This window comes from Plasmodium vivax, chromosome 5, assembly GCF_000002415.2.
Source record: "Plasmodium vivax chromosome 5, whole genome shotgun sequence".
Classification (NCBI taxonomy): Eukaryota; Apicomplexa; class Aconoidasida; order Haemosporida; family Plasmodiidae; genus Plasmodium; species Plasmodium vivax.
The window spans coordinates 727,780-746,244 of record NC_009910.1 but is presented as its reverse complement, the minus strand read 5'-3'; the positions used below and the strand labels follow the sequence as shown (position 1 = coordinate 746,244).

The 18,465-nt window shown below is 34.7% G+C and overlaps 2 protein-coding genes across 2 annotated transcripts, besides 1 other annotated feature; both read left to right on the top strand.

Moving 5' to 3' along the window:
- Window positions 1–4,888: 4,888 nt before the first annotated feature.
- Window positions 4,889–9,777, top strand: PVX_089665 (hypothetical protein, conserved; the record flags this gene model as incomplete). Its single annotated transcript, XM_001614973.1, has 4 exons — window positions 4,889–8,899; window positions 9,069–9,134; window positions 9,235–9,334; window positions 9,518–9,777. The coding sequence occupies 4 exons, from the start codon at window positions 4,889–4,891 to the stop codon at window positions 9,775–9,777; spliced, it is 4,437 nt and encodes a 1,478-aa protein (XP_001615023.1).
- Window positions 6,418–6,478: a microsatellite.
- A 646-nt stretch (window positions 9,778–10,423) lies between the features above and the next one.
- On the top strand, window positions 10,424–17,416 carry PVX_089660 (chromosome associated protein, putative; the record flags this gene model as incomplete). Its single annotated transcript, XM_001614972.1, has 20 exons — window positions 10,424–10,911; window positions 11,123–12,120; window positions 12,274–12,390; window positions 12,563–12,685; window positions 12,807–12,909; window positions 13,048–13,169; window positions 13,312–13,698; window positions 13,835–14,353; window positions 14,505–14,597; window positions 14,764–14,811; window positions 14,951–15,075; window positions 15,219–15,339; window positions 15,492–15,552; window positions 15,750–15,823; window positions 15,971–16,078; window positions 16,202–16,292; window positions 16,558–16,644; window positions 16,764–16,893; window positions 17,050–17,100; window positions 17,272–17,416. Exons 1-20 carry the CDS (start codon window positions 10,824–10,826, stop codon window positions 17,414–17,416), a joined length of 3,591 nt encoding a protein of 1,196 aa, XP_001615022.1. The 5' UTR covers window positions 10,424–10,823.
- Between the last annotated feature and the right edge of the window lie 1,049 nt (window positions 17,417–18,465).

The window sequence follows — 18,465 nt, the reverse complement described above, 5'->3', positions numbered from 1 at the left end:
TTATAATATAAGTATTATTTATATTATATTTTATATAATAAATAAATTAAATTAATTATAAATAATTAATATATTTAATTTTTATTATCACATTAATTTATTATAATATAAAATATATTTATTTTAAATTAATTATTTAATAATATTATTTAATTAAAAAATAAATTATTTAATTCTTATTTATTCAATAAATTATTAATATTAATATAATTAGCTAAATAATAATATAACAAATGATTTATTAAAAATTTATTTAATTTAATTTACAAAAATTAATTAAATTATTAAAGTTAATTATTATTTATATTATTAAAATTAATATATTATTTAATTTCCAATAAATATAATTTATTTATTAAAATTAATTATTATATTATTTATTAAAATTATTATTATTAAATAAATAATAAAAATATATTATTTAATTAATCAATTAATATTATTAATTATAAAATGTTAATTTTGGTTTAATAATTTATTAATTATAATATTATTAATTAATAGTTGAATTATTTATTTTTATTTTAATATAAATTAATTTATTTATATATATAATATTCATTTTAATATTATTATTAATTTAATTTGTAAAAATAATTATTAAATAATTAATTAAATAAAAATATATAATTAATTAATTATACATAAAAAATATATATTATATTAATTTAATTTAATTATTTTAATGTTTTAATTTGTGTATTTTCTTAATATTATATATATATATAACTTTTTTTAATTATTTATTTAATATTAAATTAATTTATACAATAATTAGTTAATTATTATATTATGTATTTATTAATATATTATTTTTTAATTTTATTTAATTAAAATAATTAATTATTAAATTTATATTTAATAAATATATACACATTAATTTATTTTAATTATTATTTATTTATATTTATTAAATTATATTTTTATTTAATTGTTTTTATATACATAATTTAAAATATTAATAATATTATTATTTATTTTGATAATATATATAAATAAAATATATTTATTAATTAAATAACAATAAATATATATTATTATTTTATTTTAATAAATATATTTGTTATAACTTAAAAATATAAATTATTATTTTAAATTATTTATTTAATTAAATAATAAATAATATTATTTTATTAATATTATATAAATTATTATTTATTAATATATTAATTAAAATATTTATTTATTAATTTATTTAATGCATTAATATAACTGTATATTAAATTAATTCATTTATTATATATATTAATTTATTTATTGTATATATTATTATATACATATTAATTATATTTCAATATAATTATATATTTAACTTTAAAATTTTATGTACATATTAATTTATAATATATTTTTAATTATATTTTAATAATAATTTATTTATTTAATTAAATAAATATTTTAATATAATTTATTTATTTAATTAAATAAATATTTTAATAATAAATTTATATATTTATTTTAATTATAAATTATTATAATATATTTTTATATTTAAATATATTAAAGAAATTATTAATAATAATATGGTATATATTTTTTTTTATATAATATTATTTTTATTATTAATATTTATTTTGTTAATTTTATCAATTTAATTTATATTATGACTTAATTTAATTATTATTTAATATATTTATTATTTTTTTTATTTATTTTATTAACAATAATATATTTGTTAATTAATAAATATATATATTATTTTTATTTAATATATTTATTTTATTAATTTATTTAATAATTAAATATTTTTATTTTTATATTATTATATTTATTCACTTTATTAATTTAATATATTTAATTTATTAATTTATTTAATTAAATATTCTAATTTTTATATTTATTTATTTTATTAATTTAATATATTTTATTATTATTTTAATTTTATTTATTTAATATATTATATTATTATTTATTTATTTATTATTTTAATCTTATTTATATAATAATTTATATATATTTTTTTTATTAAATTAATTTATGGAGCTTCAATTATTATTTTAATTTATTAGACAGTTATTATTAAAATATATTAATTTAATTCAATTAATTATATATTTAATTTAATTAATTTGTCTATTATATTAATATTAATATTAATTATTTGTATAAAATTATATTATACATTTTTAATTCGTAACATGTCGTATATACATATTTATTTGTTTAAATTTTTTTTTTTTGCCTCTTGCCTTTAATTATTATATTAAAAGTCTTTAACGATTATAAAATTTTCGACATGTTTATAGTGCAATAATTAATTGTATAAATCATTTTTTAATTATTAACCATTCCACTATTAAAATAATGAACAAAATATGTTTGAAAATGTACATGTTTAAGAAAACTTCTGGAATACTTCATATCTTTTACATAGTAAATAAATTAATGAAATACATTATTTAATATATATATAGTTGAACTTAGATTTACATTAACATACGTCAACTTCATACATATAATAAATGTTATTATAATAATACGATTATTCCTTTTATGGAGCCATGTCTTTTGTTTTAACGGTTATATGAAGTGAACATGTCATAACAGAATTTATATTTGATTACACATCAAATTCATTGCGCAGTGTCAATGTCCTTAGTGTCATCATAAACAAATTGGGTATTTTAACTTATAATTTTTCATTTAAGGAAATCCCTTATACCACTGGAATACGAATAGACAATTCATAAAAGAAAAACCTCACAGAAAATTTTTTGTGCTTACATGTTTGGAACATAATTATATATGATGAAATGAAGAATATGCGTGTTCTATATCTATATCCTTTCGAATATGTTATTTTTTTGAAAATACATAATGCTAATTTTTAATGTTCTTAACCATAATGGATGGATATTTTCCAAATTACAAATTTTAAACTTTTGGCTTTTATCAAGTCATACTAATAATTTAGCTTTGTGTGGCATTCGGTGTCCAAATACCTCATTTACGATATGCACAGCTCTGATACTGGAAACCCCAATTTGACAACACCTTAAATTAAACTACAATGCTTTATTTCTAATTTTTGTGTAACATATAATTTTCACATGAAAACTTAATTTATTGTTTTTCTACATGTTTTTTTTTTTGCAACGAACAAAATGCATTAACCAAGTGTGTATTTCATCTTTACACATGAATACAAACATGAAGAAACGTAAAAGAAAACTTTAGTATATGTACTTATGTAAAATAGTAAGCGTTAACTCAATTTACGACATCATTACAAGCATAAAAAGACGTACAATCGGAAGCTAAAAATATTTCGGTTATCCATATAATTTGTTAATTCATTTGTTTTCGTGTTTTCACATAAAAGACATCTCAAAACTTTTAAATATTTTATAAAAAAAAGGCAAAACTGCTCTTATATTTCATAAAGGAAAGCAAATGTTTATTTTGCATTTCCCCTTGTTCACGATTTTAATAATCTATTGTTCTTTTCTAAGATAACATTAGTTTTAGTAAATGGCAACTGACGGGACAATCTATTTACAACTTATTCGTTATCCCGCCATTTTTTATGATATGTAGGCAAAAGCATATTCATCCTTTTTTATCTTATGAGCATCTTTTTTCATTTTATTTTGCCTTTAGAAGTGTTAATGACCTTCAATGCATCATGTAACTGCAGATTAAATAGGCGGAAAAATAAAGCACACGTTTATAATCAAACGTACATTTTACTTTAAAGCATATGTAGCCTAGCCTTGTATATACGTAAAAAATGACCAGTCTTTTTCTTAAATATGCATATGCATTTTTATAAATATAAAAATAAGCTCATAGATAAGTTTGGATCCTCCCATTTGCTTTCTATATATGACATGAGAAATTTTTACATAATTTCAAAAAAAAACATAGACCTAGAAAAAATCATTTCTTTATGGCAGACATGGCAGGCATGCCAGGTAGTAGTGTGTGAGTGGAGAACAATATTGTAAAACTGTCAAATAGTACAACACATTTTAAATCTAGTTGTTGTGCGCTATTATCCTAACACGTTCCATTATAATTTATACACTTTGCTAGCTTTTGTATCTTTGTAGAAAATAATGAAGAAATGAGAAAAGTTACGCTTTATTAGCCAAAAAAACATTTACACATTTGTAGAAACTACGCTTCTATATATCTATTTTGACCTCTTTAAGGATGTAACCTCTGAGAAATTATACCAATTTATTAAATAATTTTTATGTTTTTTTTCGTTTTTTACTACTATTTAATAATGACACCCTTGTTGCAACATTTTGTTAGCTCTTTCGATATGCATTTCATTTATGTGTCAAAATGGTAAGAAACACAAATCCACCATTCAGAATCAGCAACAGCACAAAATCGTAATTTACTAAAGCATCGCACATTTCATTGCGTACAATTTTCGTTCTGTAAAACTGATGAATCAATTAAAAAATATTAATTCCTCTACCTTTTCAAAGGAAAGTGAAATGATAAAAACATTGCTATTTTATAACAAAAACGTACAACTAAAATTTCTTTTTCTATTTTATTTTAAGGAATTTTATATTTTTGTTTATAACGGTTGATGTTTTTTTTTTTTTTCGTACGCATATTTTTTCTACATTTTTTTGGATCTTTCCTTTCGCACAATTTTGTTAAAAATGCGAACTTTCTTTTGTGAGTTTATTTATATACAGTATTAAAAAATATTTTTATATATGTGCTTTATCATTTTTTTTTAACATCAATATGAAATTATTAAGTGAAATTAACTTTCATTTATGGGTACAGATACATATACTTGCGTACGTACCTACATACGTTTGTCGGAATTATATACAGGGCACAGAACACACAAAAAATAAAAAAAAGGAAAAGGCTTATTTTGAGAGTACCTTATTTTGAAGAGACAAAATGACATAACATGAAACATGCTTTCCTTCTAATTTTATTTTCCCTTTTGTTGTTCATAGCACAACATGATATTACATCGTGCTTCCAATTAAAAACTACACCTTTTTTTCTTAATAACCAAAAATTTACGTCATGCGCACAAAAGGGCAGCAATAAAAGGGCAATCCTTAGATTAGAAAAATCCTGTTCTGCCCATGGAAAATCCTTAAAAAGGTCAAACGTCGATAAAAGCAATGTGTATGAAAATATAGAAAAGTTCGTTACAAATAGTCCCTTCTCTAGCAGACGTGAAAATGATAGTGCCAATAACAAGAACCTAGATAGATTCACCTCTAGTTTTGCGTCAAGTCCAGATGTGTGGAATGAAGTAGTGATAGACGATATGAACAGTAAAGATGTTACACACTTAACAAAATTTTTGTATGCAGAGTATAAAAGAGCATTTGCGTCCATTGATGAAAAGAGAAATAATGCAGACAACACCTTCAACTCTGAAAAAATAAAATCGTTGTTTCTTTCCTTTGGGTCCATTGCAATTGATAACATGAATACAGATGAATTTTTTAAGCATTTAGAAAGATATTCTCTTTTACTAAAATGTTGCAAAGATAACTATGTCTCTTTTAGTTTTATTAAAAATGAAATCGGAAATATAATGAATACAATCATAAAGCACTCCCAGAATTATCTACATGACACGCACATATGTGACAGGATGAAAAATGAATTTGTAAATATGCACGATCTCATAAAAGATATAAAAAAGAACGATGCAATAAAAATGAATATTAAAAGTTTCTTTTCTGTGCTAAGCACCAACGCGGTTTTAAATAACAACTATGTATTTCATTTCCTAACAGAAATATTTTCAGCGTTGAATTTGCTGATGCGAGACAACCCAGATTTAATTCATCATTATGAGTACATAATAAATCCCCATTTCTTCTTTATAAGCATTTTTGCCCTGTATTCTTATAATTTAAGCAAAGCTCGTTTTTACTACGTAATGCTATTAATTCATAATCAAATAAACTTGGAGAATCTAAAGGAAAATGTTGCGAAATATGATGATGCCTTAAATTATAGTGAGTACAAGAGCCATATACTTAACACCATTTTTGAGAAAGAAAAAAACGAATGTGAATATATTAAAGGGGTTATTGCAAATAGCAAAAAAGGTGGTAGCACTATTGTGGAAAGGAAGAACGAGGTGCATAATGAAAGCTTAAATAAGGGCCCAAGCGATGAGAAGGAAGGAAAAGACGCTATATTGAATGATGAAGAGGAGTCGTTAGTCAATGGGCGCAAGCATGTACTATTTAAAGAACTATATGACAATGTCTTCATAAAAGTTTTATTATTTTATGTTTTCTTTTTTTTCAGTGATCACTATTTTTGCACTATTATTTTATTAAATTTTAAGAATTCTATAAAGGACCGAAAGAAGGACGGTCGCTTGCTGCAAATTGTTAATTATTTATTTTCTGTGTTGCTAGATAGTTTATACCCAGTACGAGATTATTCTAATATAGTCTTGCTTTTAAGTTTATATAAAAACAATTTTAACGCACTTGATGATAAAAGTTTAAGTGCTGTGAAGAAAATTTTTAATGCAGTTGTAGATGACTATGCGCAGGAAGTAACTTCTGGTGACATGTCTAAATTACTCCTAGATATTAGCGAATCGATTAAAAGTGCGGAGGATGAAAAGAATCGCGTGAATAAAAAGATTAGCAGCAATTATAATGAGAGCAAAACTGTCGGGGAGCAGTTATACACGAATAGCATAGTTTTGAAGGAGGGCGACAGTAAGGAAGAAATTGCCAAACGCGACGGCGATCCGGTGACTGAACAAAATAACGAATCAGAGGCTCAGAGTGTACAAAATAAAGACGCAACTGCAAACGATTCGAACAGCATGAAAGACAAGTTTAACAAATATCTGCTGCGTCTGCTGAAAAACAAAGCGTATGACAAAATTGAACGCTTAGAAAAAAGAGATAATTTATATGTAAATAACAAAACGTATAGTTTGTTTATTCAGTCCTTTTTGAGCAACCATAAATATGATCGAGTGTACAAGGTTTACAAAAAGATGAAATTGAAGAATATTCCAATAAAATATTTAAATGCAAAAAATTTGATACACAGTTTTAAGAATTGTGACATAGACAAAGGGCACGTGCTGAATGAATTACAACTAATTAGTAAATCGTACTTAAATTTATATTTTTCTAAAGACTGCTATTTTGTGCTGACGAAAACGATGCTGTACAAGCATATGTGCGATTACTTAAAAAAAAAATGTGACATGAAATTAATGATCGACATTTTTAACTTTAATGAACTTTTCAAATATTTCATAAAATTCAAAAGCTTTATTAATATAAAAAAGTTATATTTCCTTCTGCTGAAGTATTCATATATTAAAACGTACAAAACGTACGTGATATTGATCAGATTTTTCAACAACGTGAATTGTGAATCTGAGAGGGAAATCGCGCAGGAAGGGGCAAAGCCGGTGGGCGAAGGCGCAGCGGAGGGATCTTCACTAGGATGTGTAAACGAAGACGCAAGCGCAGCGAAGGACTTGAAGTGCCCTTTTGAGAAAAACGTCGAAATTTACAACGACATAGTAAATCTAAGAAAGAACAAGCTGTCTTATTACATTTTCCAAGGGATCCATTCGGATGAGGATTTTAATTTATATAATGAGATGTACGAAATTGCGAAGAAAGATAAATATGACATGAGCTTGTTTATCCTAAGCAATTTCATCACGGAGTATATTTTTATGGATTATGGTTCGGACGACATAGTAGAAAGTGAATTGACCAACGTGAATAACATACTGAACATTTTTTTCGAGGCCATAAACCTGTTTTTTTACAAAGAGAACTACAGAATAACTGTAAATATATTTTTCTTCCTTTTACTATTTTTAAATTATTATGTGACAAGATACACAAAAAAGGATTTAAAATATTCTATTTTTTTGAAAAAAAACATCTTAAACTTTTTTCTGTCCAACAATTATGAAGCAATTAAAGCAAATAGCGATGACGTCTATTCTTATGTGCCCCACTTTATATTACGTACCGTATCCTTGTCTGTAAATCATTTGAAAAATGCTCACAATTTGAAAGAAATCATTTCAGCCGAACCGCATTTCGATTCAACTGATTTTAATAAAAATGTGATTCTTTCCCCGGCGGTGAACTGCAAAAATGTAATGTCCATATTTCTACTTTTGAAGAACAATTTAATTTTGTGTGACGAAACGATGGAGAAGGATCTGTATGATAAGCAAAAAAGCAACAGCAATAAAGTTACGCAAAATGTGAATGTTCATGTGAAAGGAAGAAACTACTTATATAGGGACGTGATTGAAAAAAATTACAGTGAACAGAAAGGGACCACTGAAGAGTGCGCTCCTCCTTCTACCACATATAGTAACGTTGCTAATGTATTTGTGAAGCTAAAATATACAATTGGTTCAGACAGCATCAGCGAAGATTCCTTGAAAGATTTTTTATTCAACAAGCTGAGAGTCCACGTAAATAGCAAAAACGCAGATTCGTTGGTCACCACGCTGAGGGATATATTTTTCACCTACAACAATATAATATATTTAAACTCGAGAGACTTTCTTAACGTTTATGAAAAGCTCACTTGGGTTTACGACAGCGCGTTAGCTGCTTTAACCATTATATTTTTCCTCGAAGGGAGGCGAAGCGTTAAAGAGGGCACTGCCGCTACCAACACAGGCACTACTGCTGCGGATATCGCTGCATTACCAGGTGAGCACCCCGCGGGTGGCGGCACAAAAGAAGTGAACTTTCACGAATATATTAGCATGTTGAGGGTCATGGACAAGGCATACTTTAAAGACATCCTAAATGGTCCTGCTGTATGCAAACTTTTAAAGAAGTACGAAAATTTTATCCACATGTGCCTATATTTTGATTTAAATAAAAAGAAAGTGGGCAACGTTATAACTCTGTTGGACTTGTCGAGGAAGGTACGAACAAATAAAAAATGGCTGTGCTCGCCAATTATCTGCTACGAAGGTGATGCCTCCCTGTACGGTCTGGCATAGTGCTATGTGCACACAGCATATTCTGTCTACTCATCCCCGATGGTGCCATTTGCAAAAGATTGCCTGTTTCCATCCCGCCCCTTTTTTTCAGTGTGACATTCCCGTGAGCACAGAAACGCTGATAGACGTTTTTTCCCTGTACTTCGAGAGAAAAATGGTAGAGAAATTTCGCAAAAAAAGGAGTTGTGCCTCCCCTGTGTTGATACTACGCCTACCCTGCGCTGCTATTATGCCCCCTTTCCCCTCTCCCTTTTCAGAACGATTTAATATTCAAAGAGTTCGAATCATTTTCCCCATCCGGGGGGACAGTAAACTTCGAGCTGTATTACACTGTCATGAAGGCAGCGTTTTTCGAGGGTACGTGGAGTTGGAAGCGGATGCCGCATGCGCATACCTGCGACTACTGCAATTGCAACTGTGCCCGTTTCTTTATTATGCTCATGTCCGTGACACCCTCACGTGTAGCACTTCCCACAGATGGAACAACTTTTTAACTGCCCCCACCCCACTTTCACCCCCTTTTATGCCTCACATTCGTAGAAAACGCTAAAGTAGCCCTGAATGTCTTGGACGCTGTGCTAAACTCATTTGACATAAAACGAGTTCCCTTAAACTTCTTTGAAGGCATTTTACTAATTTTGAAAAAAAAAGGGAAATACAAAGATTTGTATCAGTCCATTGACAGCCTACACAGGGAGCTAATCAATTTTGAAAAGAATAAGCAGTTTGGTGATTTAGAAAAATTGGCAGCTGATGTGCGAAGCGATTTGAAGAAGTGTAAAGCGGAAAGGCAGTTTTAATGGAAATTGGGGAAGTTACATGTTTACAGCTTTGCCACTTTGCCGTTTCGCTGGACTGTTTGCGCAGCATATTTTACCCTATTATATTTTGCTTTACTTGTTACTTTTTTTTTGTGCTTTCTTCCATTTCATACTTTCACACATCGCCCCTTATGTGTGCCTCTTTGCCAATTTGTAGTCACAATTATTCTTGCACAAAATTTACATTTTTTCGTTTGTTTTTAACTTTACCCCATTCAACTTAAAGCATTTGTTTGAAAACAAACACAGGTGCGATGTGTATGTGTATGTATACTATGCGCCAAAAAAAAAAAAAAAAAAAAAAAGTTCAGACTTCGCAAAGAAGAAAAAAAAACGAAGGCAAAGCCTTTACTCCTTTAACATAACCATTTAGGTTCCTTTAAACGTAACCCTAAACTGCGAAAAGTGCAACAAAGGATAAGGTGCACAGTAGAGTAGGCGTATGACTAAAATGGGGTCGTAAAAAAGGGGCACCCAATGTAGCGTCAGAAGCGTAAGGGGCAAATATCACCATCCGGATCATATCCTTGCAAAGCGTATTCGGTAATATACACGTCCTTTCCCTTCCCTCACAAAGGGCCTTTTTTTTTTTTTTATATATACAAAAATACATGTATAAAAAAATGTTCAAAGGGGAGTGAGGCGAGCATATTTTGGGTCAAATAAAAACGCGCAAAACGCATTACATCTTTGTTTTGATAAACGAAAAGGGTGAAAAATTAGGAAATAGTAAAAATCGCGCGAGTGGTATTTTTTTCCACATTTCCATTTGTGCATTTGTGCATTTGTGTATTTTTTGCCCATGCCTTTTTCGATCATGAACTTTGCAGCTGCGCATTTTCTGCTTTGCGCTGCTTCTCCTCCCCCTGCTCTGTTTTAGCGAGTTTGCTCTTTTCATGAATGTTTTTCTAAACGAGGAGGACACGCATAAACACCCCTCCCCGCGTGGCCCCCCTTTTCGCTGACGCCAAGGTGGGGAACAAGACAAAGGTGAAGTTTTTGGTACGCCCCCCAGATATGCAACCATGTACATAAAACAGATAAAACTTAAAGGGTTCCGGACCTACAAAAATGAAACGACCATTGATTTCACCAAGGGGATTAACTGCATAGGTATGTCGGCCCCGCCGCTGCTACTACCATTTTGCGCGGCTTCACTTTGTTCGTTCTGCCAGCCGGGTGGGGCGGCCGAGCACGAGCCACGAGGCACACATGTGTAGAGATGTACACATGTGTAGAGGCAGAGGCAGATGCAGATGCAGATATGTGAGGCCCCTTTTCACCCCCACCCCGCACATGTTTTCCCTTTTTTTTTCCCTCGCAGTGGGGTTTAATGGGTCCGGGAAGAGCAACATCCTGCTAGCCATCGAGTTCATACTGAGCGACATGTGCGAGTACAAACAGGTCTTTTTACACGAAGGGATAGGAAGTGCAGTGAGGAGCTGCTACGTAGAAATCATTTTTGACAACTCGGAAAAGTATTTTAGCATGTTTAAAGAAAACGAAATTAAAATAAAAAAAGTGATGGAAAATATGAAGTGCGAAATCTACGTGAATGAAAAAAATATTAGTAAAAATCAATACGTAGAATTACTAGAAAGTTGCGGATTATGTGTTAACAATCTGTATAACATAATTAAGCAAGGACAGATTATCAAATTAAGTAACATGAAAGATGAAGAAATTTTAAATTACTTAAAGAGTATCCTGGGCGCGAAAATATTTGAAGAGAAAAAAAAAGACGCCCTATCAATGCTCAAAGAATGTGATGCCAAAAAAGGAACCATCGAAAAGGAGTTTCAAGAAATGAATGCAAAATTGGAAAGTCTACAAGCAGAGTTTGAACATTTTTTAGCCTATAAAAAATTGGAAAAAGAAAAGGTTCATCTGGAATATCATTTGAACGAAATAAATTACAAAAATGTTTATAAAGAGACGCAAACGCTGAAATCTAAGTTGCAAGAATTGAAGAATAAAACGCAGGATGAGGACAATAACTTAAGCGTAAGCAACAACACCAAATCGGAGTACACAGAACAGCTGAACAAAATGAAATTGGAAATTGTTTCCTATCAAAATGAGCTAGACAAATCGGTGTCCGAAGAAATACAAAACAAAAGAAATATCATCCACCTCGAAATTTTGATTGACGAAAAAAGGAAGGAGAAAAAACTGAAGGAGTCCAAAAATAAAAGCAAAATTGAAAACCTCAACCAGATTAACGATTTCATTTTGCGCGTTAATGAGAAGCTCCAGAGCCTCAAGAGCGTCATCAATTTGAAGGAGAGGGAGATAGAGGACAAGCACAGCGAGATCAACATGGTACCTGAGCTTGTACACGCGTGCGTCAGCGCGGGCTGCGGGCGCACAAGCACACACACACATATATATATATATATATACTATATATTTGTACGCACTGACGCAGAGTGAACCACCGAATGACGGCACCCCCCTTTCCCCCTCTTCTCCTAGTTGCTCTCCATGAACCAGACAAAGAACCCCAAGGACGGGAACTACTCCCATAATGTGAAAAAAATCGAGAAGATGATAGGCGACATCAACACGGAGTTGTCCGCCCTGGAGAAGGAGGTAACGGGGGAAATGGCTCAAAAGGTGGCACAAATGCTGCCGGGAAGTGGGAAAAAAAAGGAAAAAAAAAGGAAAAAAAAAAGAAAAGAAAAGAAAAGAAAAAGAGCCCCTCCCCCTCCAGTATATGCTTCACCCCTGCTCCACCCCTGCTCCACCCCTGCCTCACCCCTAGGCGATAAAAAACGAGAAATACTTGCAAGAACTGGAAGAGGAGTCCAAACTTCTAAAAAACAGTGTTCAGGAAAACAAGACGCTATCGGAGAAGTGCGCCGATGAGATAAGTCAACTGAACAGTGTAAGCCTACTGATTGGAAAAAAATTGGGGCAACACATAGCATACCTTTGTGGTTTCTCCCCCATTTCTTATGTGCATTTCTTTCCCCACCCGTCCGGAACTTTTGCTCAACTGTTTACAGAAATCGGAGATCTGCGTCGAGCACAAGAGGCAGTTCCAACAGAAAATCTCCGAGGGAACGGCAAACCTGAATGTTGTTAAGAGCCAACTGATTGAAGTGAATGGTGAGGGAGAGTACACGCAGCGACGTGCCAGCGTGTGCAGATGGGTAGCTACCCACGCAGGAAGTTACACACGAAGGTAGCTGCACGGATAGCTATGCACGTACACATGTGCCCCCCCTCCCATCCGCCGCTGCTCAGACAAGTACGAAGAAATGGTAAAGAGCTCGAACAAAGAAATAGTCAAGATGGTGCAGCTGATCCTGGAGGACTCCAGCATACACAAGGAAAACGTTTTGGGCTTCCTCATAGACAACATAAACGTAAAGAAGGGGGAGCAGAAGGCGCGTTCACGCGGATGAATATGCGCTGATAGGGATGCATATGAGCTTATACGGATGCGTATGAGCTTATACGAATGCATATACCCTCATACGAATGCATATGGCGATTCCCCCCCCGCAGGTGGAGAAGACGTACGTGAAGGCCGTGGACACCGTCCTGGAAAACCACTACTTCACGCTGATCGTCGAAGACATGAAGACGGCGAAAAAAATAGTCGAATTTATAGAAAAAAAAAGAGAAGAAAAAAAAAAAAAGGAATTTGAGTTTAAGGATTTCTTCTTCGGAAAATTGACCATCGTTCCCTTGTTGAACATAAGAAAGTATAGCGACTTCACGTACCCGAACGACAAAAATATGGTGCCCCTCATAAACTGCGTAAATTACAACACCAAGATATATGAGTTTTTAAAGAGCATTTTATTTAAAACGGTCATCGTGAAGTCCCTGGAGTGCTGCCAGAACTACCTGGAGGAGAACTACAACTGCGTCAACATCGACGGGGACTACGTAAGGGGGGAAGCGGCCTCTCGCTGTTGCCGTACGCATGTGTGTGCGTGCGTGTATGTATGCTTGCTTGCCAGGTCTTCCCACGTTCCCCACTCTTCCTGCTCATCCTCCTGCTATCTCGTCACCCCCTCCGCAGATGACCAAGCAGGGGTTTATGTACGGCGGGTACAGCAAAAAGAAGTACGGCGTTTACACCATTTACAATAAGCTGAAAGAGCTGAAGGAAAAGGAGAAGAAGGAGAAGAGCGCCATCGAAGAAATGACCAACGGCATCGAGAAAATAGACGAGGAGCTGCGAATCATTTATGATAAGAAGTCCAACGCGGCAGCCCAGAAAAATGGGTGTCTAACGACCCTAAACTCAATTACGAATAGCATTCACGCAAATGAAGAAAACGTACGGATAGCTAGCGAAAAAATAAAACAGATTAAGGAGAAGAGGGAGCATCTGGAGGATTATAAAGACAAACTCAAGGTGCAGATACTGCAGCTGCGAAATAGTAATGTGAATCCGGACGAGTCGCCGAAAGGCTCCGTAGATATCAACGCCCTGAATGAGCAAGTCAAAAAGCTCAGGGAGGAACTCAACAAGGTTACCAACGAGTACGACGATTTTAAGAACAAGCTGGAGCTTCTGTACCAGAAGAGGAGCGAGGTGAGTCACAAAAGGGAAAAGGCGCAAAAGAGCAAAAACGCAAACGCGTAACAGCGCATAAGGGTAATTTCACAAATTGGCGGGCCGCTCAACGAGGCGCGCCTACTTAGGGGTGCTTCCCCAACGTGCTCATTTCCCCCCCTGCATGCAGAATGACTCCAACATCTACATGGAAGAGTACGAAGACGTCGACATCGACGAGTACACCAAAGAGCTCAGGGAGAAGAAGAACAACATCGAAAAGGTGGCGAAAAAAAGGGAGCGGGGGAATCGCCTCACATAACAGATGAGCCCTTCGCATCGCTTCGCTGTACATAGCTGCATGCGCCCCCCCATTTGTGACGGACTCGCATCCCCTTCCAACACACTTCACCGCATGCTACTTTGGCACACTTCACTTCTTCTTTCAGATCGAAAAGGAAAAGATGCTCTACGAACAGAAGATAAAACAGATCAGCGTAAGCGGCAAGAGAGGGGCTACCAAGATATGAACCGAATTGGCCCAGCCGCGACGTTTTATTTTTCGCCACCTGTTTGCCATCCGTTTGCCATCCCTTTTGCCATCATCTGTACTGTCCTTTTTTGCCCCCTTCGCAGAAAGACATGGAAAGCGTGAAGTCCAGCTTGGACAAAATCTACATAAACGAGAAGAAGCACAAGAAGAGAATTTTGGACCTGTGCCATCAGATGAATCAGATAAATGAGGAGCTTCGCATTTTGGAGTAAAATTTGTTGCGCGCGGGGGAGAGGCATTCGTGTGTGTTACTCTCGCAGGGCGTTTCATTGCGCGAAATGAAGAGGAAAAAAAACGGCATACATCTTTAACTTACACACTTACACGCTTTCCCACTTCCCCACTTTGCAGAGGAAAGGAAGAAAACATACGAAAAAAAAAAATAATTTTGCCGCAAGGTGTGAAAGACCCAAATGAATATAAAAATTACGATAAGCAGGAGTTGTCTGCGAAGCTTAAATCCATAACGCTGGTAAAAAAGGGGGGCGATGGCGCGCATGCGTTTTGCCACTTTCATGTCAGCTCTCGTGTGCAACGCAGCTGTGTTGCTTCTTTGCATTTTTGCAATTATCTCCTTGCGAGCACTCTCACTCTTTCTTCCCTTCTCTGTTCACCCCCTCGCAGGAACTGAAGAAATACTCCAATGTGAATGAAAAGGCGGGAGACAGACTGAACATGTTAATGAGTACGTTTTTACCACACATGGGGGTGTTTGCCAAAATTGCCGTTTGGCATAGATGAGTGTGCAGAGCGACTGTCCATTTGACGTCGTTCCCCTGGCAGTCCCGTCCCTTTTTTCTGTGGGGCATTTTGCGTAGATCTTCCCTTTCGCCTTTACCACGATTTTACACGCCATTCTGCTTAATTTTGCTTTTCACGTAGGCGATTTTAATGAGCTGAAGAAGAGGAACGAGGAGATAGGCACGTCATATAAAAACATTAAGGACATGATACAGGTACTGTTTTTTTTTCTCCCATTCTCCACTGCTTTGCTTCTTTGTCCAGGATGCGGTCCCACTTGTACGTATATAAACTGTGTACGTTCCCCTTTTTCACTTTTTTTTTCATTTTTTTTTTTTTTTTTTTTTTTTTTCCCCTCACAGCACATTGGGAAGAAGAAGGACGAAGCGTTGGAGGCTACGTACTTAAAAATCAGTAAATATTTCTCCGAGTATTTCTCACTCCTTTTTAAGAATCGGAAGGCTACCCTGGTAGGAGACACAAAAATGAGAACACCTATTTTGACACCTCCATGTGGAAACGTCCCGCTGCTTAACGCACCAAATGGGATGCGGAATGGTTACATGTGCATTCGAATGGTGCCCCCTTCGCAGGTGCTTAAAAAAATGAGCGAAAAGGAGTACAAGGATACCCTGAGGGAGGCGAGCGAGAAAAGGGCGCGGAAGAAGATGATAGACGATGAAGGTGAGCAGACTGGGTGCCCCACAAATGTGTGTACTTTCCACGCGCATGCACCTGTCAATTTTATTACCTGTCAATTTTATTACCTGCCCATTTTATTACCTGTCAATTTTATTACCTGCCCATTTTATTACCTGCCCATTTTATTACCTGCCCATTTTATTACCTGCCCATTTTATTACCTGCCCATTTTATTACCTGCCCATTTTATTACCTGCCCATTTTATTACCTGCCCATTTGTATGCACCTCCCCCCCCCCCCTGATAGCCTACGTTGACAAAATCACGGGCATCTCGATCAACATCACCTCGAACGAGGATGAAAAAATGAGTTACACAATTCAGGAGTTGTCTGGTAAGGAGACAAAACTGCAGCGCATGGGGGATCGTCCGCCTATCTGCGGTGTGCATTTCGAAGATAGCTGCATGCCAACCATCAGTTAACGTTTCCCCCATTTTTTGACCCCCCCTCAGGAGGAGAGCGCAGCATCGTGGCCATTTGCCTCTTTCTCTGCCTGAACAAAATCGACAACTTTTCCTTTTTCTTTTTCGACGAAATTGACGCGGCCCTGGATACAATTCACCGGGACAACCTCTCACTCCTGTACGGTCCAACGGAGAAAGGGCAGCTCCGCTTTTCCTTCGCGTGCGCAAGGGGAAACAGTGCCCCCCGCAAGGGTTGCCATTATGGCAGCGTTTGCACCTGTGCTTTGCTTAGCTACTCATTTGTTTTATTTTTATTTATTCCTTTTTGCGACAGCCTGCGGGAGCTGGCCCAGAGAGGAACCCAGTTCATAATCACGACCTTCAGGTGGGACAGCAGGGCACTCAGAAAAATGGGAAAACGAACCGCTCCTACGAACGACTCATGCGAGCCGCTCCTACGAACCACTCCTGCGAACGTCGGGCGAACCGCGCCGCTAAACACACCGAAGGAATTGCGCCTTCGCCCAACACGCCCGCTTCCTCTTTCTTCTTTTAGGAAGGAGCTCCTGGAGTACTGCGAAAATATGTACATCGTCAGGATAGTAGACCGCGAAAGTTACATCGCCAGGGGGACGAAGAAGGAGGCCTACGAAATAATCAGCACGGTACTGCCGAGCCACGACAAGCGAAAAAATAATTAAAGCGCGCGCATAAAAAGGGGAAAAAAAAAGAACAAAAAAAGAAAAAAAAAAGAATAAATAACAAAAAAGAACAAAAAACGCCACTGCGATACGTTGGCAAAACGAACTGCGCACTTGGCACGTCGGCCCCCCTTTGCCAAATGAAGCCATTAAGAAAGAGAAGCACGCGCGCCCCGAATGTACACAAACGGGAACGCCATATAAACGCACTGCCCTACGCGGTGTACGCAAAATCCACTTTAATTATTTTACCCTTTCAGGAGGAGAAGAACGCTATAGAAAATTAAAGCATTCCTTAGGACTAGGCAGAAGAGCTCCTTCCCCCTCTCTCTCTCTTTTTTTTTTTTCTTTTCTTTTTCCACGTCCACTTGGGCGTACGCGTACGTATGTACATTTCACATGCACGTTTGTTAGCTACCTTTTATGTGCCCCTTTCTTCATTTGCGAACACTTAAGGTGGGTCTCCTCTTTTTCCTAATTTTTTCCCCTGGTGCATGTCCACTTGCTTTTTCAACTTAAAAGGGGCAAAGGCACAATTTCGACCACATGCGGCAGGTACGCCACGTATGTGCGCGATCGGCCCGCAGGTGTTGCAGTAACGCGGTAGCGCGGCGGGGTGCCATCGCAGGCGACCAACTTACTGTTATACTGCCAGTGTGCAAGAATTGCTTTCTCACATTTTGTAGCCCACCTTTTGTTGCCAAAATTTTGTTGCCCACATTTTGTTGCCAGCATGTTATAGCCAACTTTTTATAGCCAACTTTTTATAGCCATCTTTTTATAGCCATCTTTTTATAGCCATCTTTTTATAGCTCACCTTTTTTTCCCCTTTAATTCCATTTCTTTCATTCCACTTCAACTCATTTCCTTCAACTTATACCCTTCAACTTATACCCTTCAACTTATACCCTTCAACTTATACCCTCAACTTATACCCTCAACTTATACCCTTCAACTCATTCCCCTCAACCCATACACTTTAACCCATTCCCCTCAACCCATACACTTTAACCCATTCCCCTCAACCCATACACTTTAACCTATTCACT